The sequence below is a fragment of the Mytilus trossulus genome, chromosome 8, assembly GCF_036588685.1.
Source record: "Mytilus trossulus isolate FHL-02 chromosome 8, PNRI_Mtr1.1.1.hap1, whole genome shotgun sequence".
NCBI classification, from domain to species: Eukaryota; Metazoa; Mollusca; class Bivalvia; order Mytilida; family Mytilidae; genus Mytilus; species Mytilus trossulus.
In genome coordinates, this window is record NC_086380.1 from 1,838,225 (window position 1) to 1,850,185 (window position 11,961).

General features: G+C 31.1%; 2 protein-coding genes across 3 annotated transcripts; both read left to right on the forward strand.

The window, feature by feature from the left end:
* Window positions 1-455: 455 nt before the first annotated feature.
* LOC134681576 (bis(5'-nucleosyl)-tetraphosphatase PrpE [asymmetrical]-like) lies at window positions 456-2,596 on the forward strand. 2 transcript variants are annotated; one of them, XM_063541224.1, is made up of 2 exons: window positions 456-624; window positions 1,784-2,596. In XM_063541224.1, the coding sequence occupies exon 2, from the start codon at window positions 1,793-1,795 to the stop codon at window positions 2,594-2,596; it is 804 nt and encodes a 267-aa protein (XP_063397294.1). In that variant the 5' UTR covers window positions 456-624; window positions 1,784-1,792. The 2 variants fall into 2 exon arrangements, with proteins under 2 accessions (XP_063397294.1, XP_063397295.1); XM_063541225.1 differs by having other exon boundaries at window positions 456-620.
* Window positions 2,597-3,915: 1,319 nt separating this feature from the next.
* Window positions 3,916-5,514, forward strand: LOC134728102 (serine/threonine-protein phosphatase 1-like). Its single transcript, XM_063592521.1, has 2 exons — window positions 3,916-4,040; window positions 4,677-5,514. Exon 2 carries the CDS (start codon window positions 4,686-4,688, stop codon window positions 5,502-5,504), a length of 819 nt encoding a protein of 272 aa, XP_063448591.1. The 5' UTR covers window positions 3,916-4,040; window positions 4,677-4,685; the 3' UTR covers window positions 5,505-5,514.
* The last annotated feature ends 6,447 nt before the right edge of the window (window positions 5,515-11,961 follow it).

Below are 11,961 nucleotides of genomic sequence, written 5' to 3' on the forward strand. Positions count from 1 at the left end.
TCGGGATTTTGATTATGTTTTTTTTTACACCAATCAACCAGTCATACCTTGCGCTAAGGATACGTCACATATTTGGTAAAGGATCGAAAACCAAAGGAAAAAACATCGCTTATTCTTTATTTAGCTGGGTAGATAGGAAAGATAACTGGAGAAATTATTTGTACAAAAATGTACAGATTAAAACAATCAAACTCTAGGACATAGAGAACTGTGTTAATGTCCCTTCTTTAAATCACAACGTAATGGTGTAACATTACATGACAATGAATTATATCTGTTTATAAACACCGTCTGAATGTTTATAAGGTTAGTATTGTTTGAAAATGATGTGTGTACATTAAAATTATCGGGTCCACATCTTCAGACAGTTACGCAATGTTTTGTTACTTTAATATTATTGTCAATTTTCAAGGAATAAACATTGTGGAAAAAAACCTTTGTGTTGACTAAGAAATAGAAATACGGTTAATCCTTGGTCTTCTTCCGACCGACAGTAAAACGCTTGTCAAGGTGTGGCGTCAATTTTTCTGTGAGGGGTCGTATTCATTATTAGTATAGCTGACTGAATGGGAAAGGTTATCAAGATCTTCTGAAAATCACACGAGGTTTCTGTGGTTTGCGTATGTATGTTTATATATTTAATTCATCAGGATTGCACTTTCTGACAGTCACGCAACAATTTTGTATCATATCTTAAAGAGAATTCTCTATAATTACACATTTGGAATGTCAAACGACATTGTTTTGATAATGTTAATGTATAATTATTATTATTAATAGTAATCAAAGGAACCAGAATTATAAATTAGTACGCTAGACGCGCATTTCGTTTATATAAGACTCATCAATTACGCTCAAATCAAAATAATGTTATAACTTTCATTGAATTTATCAGAAATAACAATTTCGCAATAAATGAATTATTCAATTTTAGTTTTTCGTGAATATATAACCTAACTGTATTTGGAAAACCTTTTAAGAATTTTTAGTCCTCACTGCTCTTAAACTTCGTACTGTATTTGACCTTTTTATCTTTTTTTTTTATTCGAGTGTCAGTGATTAGTCTTTTGATGACGAAACGCGCGTCCAGTGCAAATAAGTGAAATTTTAATCCTGGTATCTATGATTAGTTTATTGTACATAATCGTACTTTTTAAAGGTAGGTAAAGCAAATCTAATTTGAGGTACTTAATGATGACATTTTCAATTCTGAATGCCTAAATACCAAACAAGCTACTGGTGTATGCCGTATTCAATTTTAACTTTATACGGGGAAATTGAAATATTTGGGTAAAACTAGTTGAAAATGAATATAACAAAAACACCTAAGTCCAAGGAAAAGTAAAAAGGGAAATATCCATAAAAACTGAGGTTAGACTTAATCACCAAACGGAACGAATGGAAAACTACCGTCATATTCCCGACTTGTTAAAATTTGAGAAGACAAACCTATTTCAAAGGTAGCTAAACTTCCCACTTTATAGTTCATTTTTATTGAAAAATTTGGTGTGCAACACAAAAAGATATAGCAGGTTAATATGATGATAACTAAGATCCAGCATTATAAACAAAAACTGTGTATAAAAACAACAAAGACAAACAACACCACTGAATATCAACTTCAAACAAATATATAAAAAAATGTAACAACGATGCATATAAAAAGGTAGTTGAAGTCGATTCTAAATTTGATTAAGATGTTGACAAACAAGTTTTTGAATTGTGTGAATTATTCAAAACAGACATTATTTAATTTGAATTTAATCTTAGTTTTTCCTTTCAGGGATAAAATATGATAGCCATTCTGTTTCATTTATACAATGTTTTCACTAAACTATTCGAAAAATCAACGGAGCCTAGATCAAGCATGTGTAAACTTGTACTCCCGAAAACACAACATCTTATCTTGAATGATGAGAACATACGAAATCGACAAATATTTATAATTGGTGATGTTCATGGATGCTATGAGGAACTCAAAGATCTCTTGATTCTAGCAAACTGCGAGGCAGACCGAATTCTACCAATATTCGTTGGTGATATTGTTAACAAAGGGCCACATAGTGTAAAGACATTAAGAAAAGTTCGTGAACTGAATGCGTATGCCGTAAGGGGCAATCATGAGGAAAAGGCTCTTATGCATTATTTCAACTGGCGTAAAAAGAATGGTGTCATTCCGGAAAAGTACAATTGGATAAAAGACTTGGATGACGATGAAATACATTTCTTACAAGAATTGCCATATACTATAGAAATTCCAGCAAAAGATGCTATAATTGTACACGGAGGAATAGTACCAGGGGTGTCTTTGGAAAACCAGAATTTAACAGATTTTATTACAATGACGAGTTTACAAAGGAACGGTGATAAATTAATCGCTTCACCCAGTATATCGTTAAATGAAGCATGGGCCTCACTATGGTCTGGACCGGGTCACGTGTACTTTGGACATGACGCTGCGCGTGGTCTACAGCAATATCCGTATGCCACGGGACTAGATACTGGATGTTTATATGGCGGTTTTCTAACTGGTATATTTGTTGACAGTAAAAAGATTTTACAAATTAAAGCAAAGCGAGTATACCGAACACCTTAATTGTGTACATGTAAACATATCCAGGGATTTCCTATCACCTTCTGTTAGCCAGTCTCCTTTTCATAGTTTAACATTAATTGCATTATTTTGTTAAATCAACATCAGATGCATTTTTTTTTGTTTGTGTTTCACTTTGATTTTCCTGCTGTTCGTTTACTTTCCTCTTCTATTTGATGTGTTTCTCTGGCTTTTGATTTGTAACCCGAATTGGTTTATGACTTCCGAATACGGATAAAAATGCTGTTGCCCTTATGTAAAGTGAAAACAACATTACTGGAACTGAGTTATATGTAGGTATTTTGGTTTACTTCACTATAATTGTTCTTTCGATTTTACATTCAAATGTTTAGTCTATGAACCTGGCTCACTGTTCGAGAGTAGAGATAGTTTGTTCGAGATACTTGTTATCAAAATAATAAGTATATCCCCATTACGAAATGCTAAGTCCAATGCATTCTTTAATCAGACTTAGAACATATATGTTTTATAAAAAAATAAAGTTGCGATTATGTGCATGTTCCTAGAGAGAATAAGTTGTCCGTTTGTGTCTATTTTAAACTGCTGTAACAAGTGTTGAGCGCATGCAAATCAGTATAATAATGAAATTCTTTGCAACGACTTTGTTGATACTGTTCAATCACGTGATCTACTCAGCAGTCTGTAAATGATTTACTGTTAGATGCAATGTGTGTAACGCAGCAAACATTTGAATATAAAGATAAAGCATCAGTATTTGACTAACTGCTAACGAAAGACAGTTGAACTAGAATTTAGAATTCGTTACACCGTACATAGATCTATATTACGTGTGTGTCTCGAATTTGTGTCATTTTAAGAAAACAAGCTTAATTACAATGGTGTATGCAAGATGCGCGGTTCCTCTTCACGTAAATCCCCCGTTACGATTGCATATTCATTTTGATGATCAATATAGATACGAAATGTCAATGATATCACGATAATATTCCATAAGAGACATTTTTATAATATAAAACTATCATTTTCACAGTGGATTATTGTGCTTGGACTGAGAAGCTTTTTTTAAATTTCGATGCCCTTTTCCAACGTCTGAAATCATAAAAATGTTTAAACTTCTTCGAGACAAAGTCACCTAATTATTACAGTATTGTATTTTACAACACCTAAGGAAAAGATATTAAAGGTTTGAAAAATTAACAGTGTCTTTATTTTGTTCTTAAAACTGATCGTAGAAATTCCGGATTAAAGTCCTCATTCGTAGATATTTACCCATCACCGTAAAGAAAATAAGCTGGTTGCCGGCTGACACCTACACGTTGCTTATATCGTAGAGTTTAATACCAGCGGGTTCCAGTTTACCTTTGATGAAAGTGAAAGTAGATGGGAAAATGAAAGTATCAAGTATCTTACTCACGCGTCTTTATGTTGGACGTTGCAGTTGGATACTGTAATAAGAACACACCATGTAAGTTTATCGATTCGACAAGTTTAAAATCTTAAATCGTTCATGTGTGTGTAGTAACTAGGTAATTGTGTATCCAGTTACACAGACAAGACAACACATGAAAATGTTTACTGAATATAGTTTCCATTTTGAAAATTCGTAAGTTAATATCTCAGGAAAAAAAGTACACAAATATCAGACAAATTTGAGTCATATCGATCATGTTTTATTCATATTTATATTTTTTTTCTTTATTTCTTATAAATTCGAAACAACATGTTGATAAATGACTTTTTACAATACAGAACTTTCATTCAATAGACATGATAAATACAATTGCAACAAAATACAGTTTGAACATAATATTTGAATATATATAATGGTTTGCTGGTGTCAGTAATAAAACAATTTAAGAAACGCCGGGTTGAACCATTCATATCTATTTTGCAACAACATAGTATGTCGAAATACTGTAACATGTACTTAACTACAGGGACGTTATAAATACTTCTTTGTGTAAAAGTACATATCTTACGACATACATTTGCTTTACATACATACATATTTTTTTTTAAATTTGTTACATCTGTTTTTCTTTTTTAAGTCTAACAATGTCATAAAGTATACATTGCACAGTATTTTGTTTTATCATTTCAGGTTACCAGTATGATAGTCATATTGTTTTACTTATATTCAATTTTCACGAAAAGATTCGAAAAATCATCCGACGAAAGATCAAGTAAATATAAACTAAAACTTCCCAAAATACCTCACCTGATTTTGTATGAAAAGGACATCAAAAACCGCCAAATATTTATTATTGGGGATGTCCATGGATGTTTACAGGAACTCGAAGATCTTTTAGTCCTTGCAAACTATGAGTCAGACAAAATTCTTCTAATATTCGTTGGTGATCTTGTTAACAAAGGACCACATAGTGTGGAAACAATAAGAAAAGTTCGCGAAATGAATGCGTATGCCGTAAGGGGCAATCATGAAGAAATTGCTCTCGTGCAATATATGACCTGGCGGAATGGGGAGGTTGTTACACCTAGGAAGTGTAGTTGGACAACAGAACTAAATGAAGACGAAGTAGATTTTTTACAAGAGTTACCGTACACTATAGAGATCCCTTCTAAAAATGCATTGATTGTACACGGAGGAATAGTTCCAGGAACGTCTTTAGAAAACCAGAATTTAACTCATTTTATTTCAATGAGGAGTTTACAAACAATTGGTGAAAAACTAATCGCTTCACCTAGAACATTTTTAGGCAAACCGTGGGCCTCTTTTTGGTTCGGACCACGACACGTGTATTTTGGGCATGACGCAGAACGTAGCCTGCAACAATATCCGTATGCTACTGGACTAGATACACGCTGTTTATACGGAGGTTTTATTTCTGGCATATTTTTAGACAGTAATAAGATCCTACAAATTAGAGCTAAACTAGTTCATCAAAAACCTAAAATAAAGACAGAGTAGTCATTGTAAAATATCAAAGAAGCTGGCCCTTCACAATGTCAACTTATTTTTTATTATTGTGATGTAACATTTTGATTAATTTGGAGATTTGAAAAGCCGGTCCTTATCGCTTGCCACCGTTCAAAACTGAGATTACGGATATACCTTTTGAATAATTGAATTGTACTTAATCATACATGAACACACTGTTGCTTCGAATTTTATCGTAATGTATAATATATATTTTAATACCCCTGTTTACTTGTCTATGTTTAGATATGTAGGTCTCATTGATGGTCATCGCAAAATTGACCTTTACGTCTGCAGAATGTTCTGAATGTTAAAAATTGATGATTTATTTTTATCAACGCAACAATTAATATTCTAGTTTTGATCATACATATATTATAAAAACATCCATTTGAAGGTACTATTATTATAGTAAATTACTTTACATTACAAATGTTCTCACATGTAAAGATAGAAATATATTCTTTAAAAAAGCTTTAAGTGTCATTGAAAAATATAGTCTTGGTATAATTATCATAGGCGGTGATATGAATGAAACGCTTAATATAAAAGATAGAAAAAGTAATAGAAAAGATCAACAAAAAATAAAAAATAAGACAAATGGGCTAAAAACTCTGATAAAAAAACTAAAAGTTATAGATATATGGAGAGCTATAAATCCAAATAAAACGCAATATACCTGGAAAAGGAAAAATAATGAAGTAGCTAGTAGAATTGATTATTTTCTAGTAAGTGAAGATGTGAGACCAAGAGTACTCAGCACTGATATACGACCTGCAACAATTCAATATACAGATCACTTAGCGATTTCACTTAAAATTAATCATTGTCAAGGGAACAAAGGAAAGGGATACTTCAAATTAAACAACAATATTCTTAACGACGAATCATACAAAATAAAAATAAATACTTTGATAGATAAATATGAAAAATTAAGAAATAAAAAAGTCAAGCAATCGTGTGGGATCTTTTTAAAATAGAAGTAAGAGAACTATAGAACATTGTAAATTAAAAGCTAAACATAAAAGAGATGAAATTACAAAACTAGAACAAGAACTTAAACTTTTGAATGAAATTCATGATAACAACCTGGATGGAAAAAATAATAATTTGCCAAATATAATAGATTCAATAAATAAAACAGAAGAAACGCTACAAACTCTATATTCAGATAAAATAAAAGGGGCACAAATAAGATCACGAGTTAAATGGATAGAAGAGGGCGAAAAAAATACAAAATATTTTTTTGGGATTAGAAAAATCAAGACAAACAAGGAAAAACATTGCTGCTATAAGGGACAGTAAAGGAGAAATAACAGAAGATCAAGGCAAAATATTAGAAACGGGGAGAAATTATTATGTCAATTTATATAAGTCAACTAACCCTGATCTAACAGAAATTGAAAATTATATTGAAAAAACTAAAATAAATTACAAATTAAGTACAAAAGAAGGTAATGAAATTGACGGCAACCTGACAATAGAGGAATGTACACAATCTGTTTTTAAAATGAAACTTAATAAAACACCAGGTATCGATGGTCTCTCAATTGAATTTTATAGAGCTTTCTGGTCGAACTTACAAAACTTTGCTGTAGATGTTTTAAATAATTGCTATGAAAAAAAAGAATTAACAAATTTTCAGAAACTTGGATTGATTACCCTTATATACAAGAAAAACGACCCATTAAATTTAGATAATTATAGACCAATTACCTTAATAAATGTAGATACCAAAATTATAGCATACTCTCTTGCACAAAGACTGAAACCAATATTGCATAAAATCATTCATAGTGATCAAAACGGTTATGTAAAAAACAGATATATAGGATTTAATATTAGACAAATCCAAGATATTATAGATTATTCGGAAAAATTCAATGTAGATGGAGCTATCCTATTTTTAGACTTCACAAAGGCATTTGACTCGCTAGAATGGGAATTTATGTATTGTTCTTTAAAGAAATTTGGCTTCCAGGAATCTCTTTTGAGGTGGATAAATACTTTATACACAGATATAAAGGGTTGCATATTAAATAATGGCTGGATTTCAAGACCCTTCAACATTGAGCGCGGAATCCGTCAAGGGTGTCCCGCGAGTTCTATAATTTTCGTAATTGCTGTTGAAATTTTAGCTAGTAGATTAAGACAAAATAAAAATTTTAAAGGTTTTCAAATTAAACTAGATAATAAAACCCATACATTAAAATTAAGCCAGCTTGCAGACGACACCACTTTACTTTTAAATTCAAAACAAGAAGTGTCATTAACTCTGAATATTATAGAATTTTTTGGATCACTTTCAGGCCTAAAGCTTAACCGAAATAAAACAGAAGGAATATGGCTCGGCAATTTAAAGTCCTGCAAAGATAAAGTTGAAAACATTAATTTTACACAAAAACCTATAACAGTTTTGGGAATATACTTTGGACTTAATAAAAATGAGTGTAAAAAATTAAACTTGCAACGACAATACGAAAAATCTGAAAAAATAGTTAAAGATTGGAATAAAAGAAATTTAACTATGTTAGGTAAGATAACTCTTGTTAAATCATTAATCTTACCAAATATTACTTATGTTGCATCTGTAACCGAAATTGATAACGAATACCTAGCAAAATTTAAAAAATTAATATACAATTTCAATAATAAATCTGAAAAGGTTAAAAGGGATATAATAAGTAAAAACTACCATGCTGGCGGGCTTAAAATGATAAACATAGATAAATATCTAGAAGCGATAAATATTAGTTGGGTAAAAAAAACTCATCGACAACGAAGATCTATCACCCAATTAGAAAGTATTACCAAGATTTTATTTTGATAAATTTGGACAAGAATTCCTTATATTTAAAATGAATTTCAACAATATTAATTTGGTCTATAAACTGAAAGAACTAATTCCACAATTTTACTTAAGAATAATCAAATCATGGATAAATACAAAATCTGAAAAGGAATTGGATCATCTATCATATAAACAAATAAGACAGCAGCTTATATGGGGCAATAAAAATATCAAATTAAACGGTAAATGTCTCATCTTCAAAAACTGGATAAACAGCAAAATTCTTTTTTTAAATGACGCTATTGATAATAAAGGAAAATTTTATCAAAACATGATCTTAGATAAACTTTCCTGTCATGCTAACTGGTTTTCAGAATATTCTAAATTAATGAAAGCAATACCAAAACAGTGGTTACAAGAGCTAACTAAAGAAGAATCATTAAAAACAAAAGTTGCCATTGACTCCGAATATAAATTTAAAGATAAAAAAGGAAAAATGGTATCACTTAAAAACATTTCCTCCAAAGACATTTACATCTCCCTCTTAAATAGATATTCTGAAAAACCAATAGGATTTTAAAAATGGGACAACATCTTTATCTTGGAAAACAACACAAACAAAAGACAACAAATGCTAAATTATATCTTTTATTATATACAAGATAATAAATTCAAAATGTTAAGATGGAAATTTCTGCACTACATTTTACCAACCAAACAATTACTTTTCTCTTGGAAAATAACTAAAACTCCGCTATGTAATATTTGTGATGTCATCGAAGATTATGAGCACTACTTTTTAGCATGCAAATTTCTGAAATCATTTTGGGATCAAATAAAACTTTTACTTGATAAACTTAAAATAGGACATCACATCATATCAATTAAATCACTTTTGTACGGATACAAAATAAACGATACAAGTTACTACAGTATTAATGATTTAATTACAATTATTCTTTTTACTGTATACAAAGGATAATAAAATTGAGAATGGAAATGGGGAATGTGTCAAAGAGACAACAACCCGACCAAATAAAAAAACAACAGCAGAAGGTCACCAACAGGTCTTCAATGTAGCGAGAAATTCCCGCACCCGGAGGCGTCCTTCAGCTGGCCCCTAAACAAATATATACTTGTTCAGTGATAATGAACGCCATACTAATTTCCAAATTGTACACAAGAAACTAATATAAAAATAATACAAGACTAAAAAAGGCCAGAGGGCTCCTGATTTGGGACAGGCGCAAAAAATGCGGCGGGGTTAAACATGTTTGTGAGATCTCAACCCTCCCCCTATACCTCTAACCAATGTAGAAAAATAAACGCATAACAATACGCACATTAAAATTTAGTTCACGAGAAGTCCGAGTCTGATGTCAGAAGATGTAACCAAAGAAAATAAACAAAATGACAATAATACATAAATAACAACAGACTACTAGCAGTTAACTGACATGCCAGCTCCAGACTTCAATTAAACTGACTGAAAGATTATGATTTCATCATATGAACATCAGGCACAATCCTTCCCGTTAGGGGTTTAGTATCATACCATCATAACATATATGAGAAGAACATAACCCGCGTCATGCCAACAACTGTTTTTAGAATAAATGTCTTTAGTTCCGACGCAAAGACCTTGTCAGTGACTCAATATTAACGCCAAAATATGCAATCTTTAATGACTTGACAACAGTATCGTAATTATATCCCTTCTTAATCAGTCTATTTAAAGGTTTTGTAAGTTTCTGAGGTGAATACTGACACCTTTGTGCTTTATAAAGAATATTTCCATAAAAAATTGGATGTGAAATACCTGAACGTATAAAAAGTCTGCATGTTGAGCTATATTTACGAATGATGTCTTTATACCGATGATAAAATTTAGTAAAAGTTTTGACTAGTTTGTGATATCGAAAACCCTGGTGTAATAATTTTTCAGTAATACATAAATTTCTCTCGTTAAAATCTAAAACATTGTTACAAACACGAGCGAATCGTACAAGTTGAGATATATAAACACCGTAAGATGGTGACAAGGGAACGTCACCATCTAAAAACGGATAATTAACGATAGGAAATGAAAAATCATCCCTTTTATCATAAATTTTAGTATTCAGCTTTCCGTTAGTGATATAGATATCAAGATCGAGGAAAGGGCAGTGGTCATTATTAGTATTAGCTTTATTTAAAGTAAGTTCAGCAGGATAAATTTCATTAATATACATACTGAAGTCGTCATTATTGAGAGCCAAAATATCATCCAAATATCTAAAAGTATTATTAAATTTGTTTATCAGATGTTGTTTTGATGGGTCTTTGCTTATTTTTGTCATAAATTGTAACTCATAACAATACAAAAAGAGGTCCGCAATAAGTGGTGCACAGTTAGTCCCCATTGGAATTCCGATAATCTGACGAAATACGGAATCCCCAAAACGAACAAAAATGTTATCTAGTAGAAATTCAAGGGCATATATAGTATCAAAGCATGTCCAATTAACATAGTTTTTTTGTTTATTGGTACTAAAAAATGACCTAAAAGAGTTTGAACATATATATTCACATTCTGATTTTTTGAATGCCCATTTAATTAGGTGTGTGAATTTTTTCTTAATGAGAATGTGAGGCAATGTGGTATACAGGGTAGAAAAATCAAAACTTTGAACAGATTCAAAATCACCAATATGAGCATGCAATTTATCAAGTACTTCCAACGAGTTCTTGACACTCCAAAAGTAATTTATTCCACTATTTTCGAAGGCCTTATTTGAACAATTTATTATAAGGTTTTTAATTGTACCAAGTGTGCTGGTAAGAAGAATAGACAATTTAGTAGTTGAACAATGGCTTGAAGACGAAATAAATCTATATTTGTAAGGGGTTTTGTGTAGCTTTGGAAGCCAATACATAGTTGGGACTTTCATTGTATTTGGCTCTTCTTGTAAAGCGGTGGCTAAAATTTTATGTTTGTTACAGATTTCGTTTTCTGAAAATGGAGTCAGTTGGAATGTTGGTGAATTGGTGATTTCCTTTTCAGAACCTCAATGTAAAATTTACGTCAAACAATAATAATATTATTAGCAGCTTTATCGGCCGGGACAAAAACAAATTCCTTGGCTAGTTCTTTTAGTTTATGTTTGATACGAGAAATAGGTTTATTGTGGTTATTGTTAATAGTAAAATGTTCTTTAAAATGTTGAATACGTATATCAACTATCTTCATTACTGAATTAAAAAAAGAGTCCAAAGATTTTTTGTCAGCTTTTTCCCGTTTTATCCATTTCATACAGTAAGTATGGAGTGAGTCGTGGATGATATTACGACACTCATTCCAATTAATAATTGACGGGGGACGATATTTAGGTCCTTTACTGAGGAATGATTTTAATTCTCGGTCTTGAACGATGTTAAGATCTCCTGTTAAAACATGGAAAATGGGTCCATAAGTATATGCGGAATTACTGCAATTACATGAAGTAGGTGTATTTTCACTGATATTAACATCTTTACACAATTGACTATAATTAAACACAAATTTCCGGGTAGATTTCTTGTACATATAACAAATAAGAGGTAGCTCATTATTGTCAAAATAACCAGGAATTTGTTCTTTAACAGAATGGTCGTTAAATATACCGGCAATATTTACAA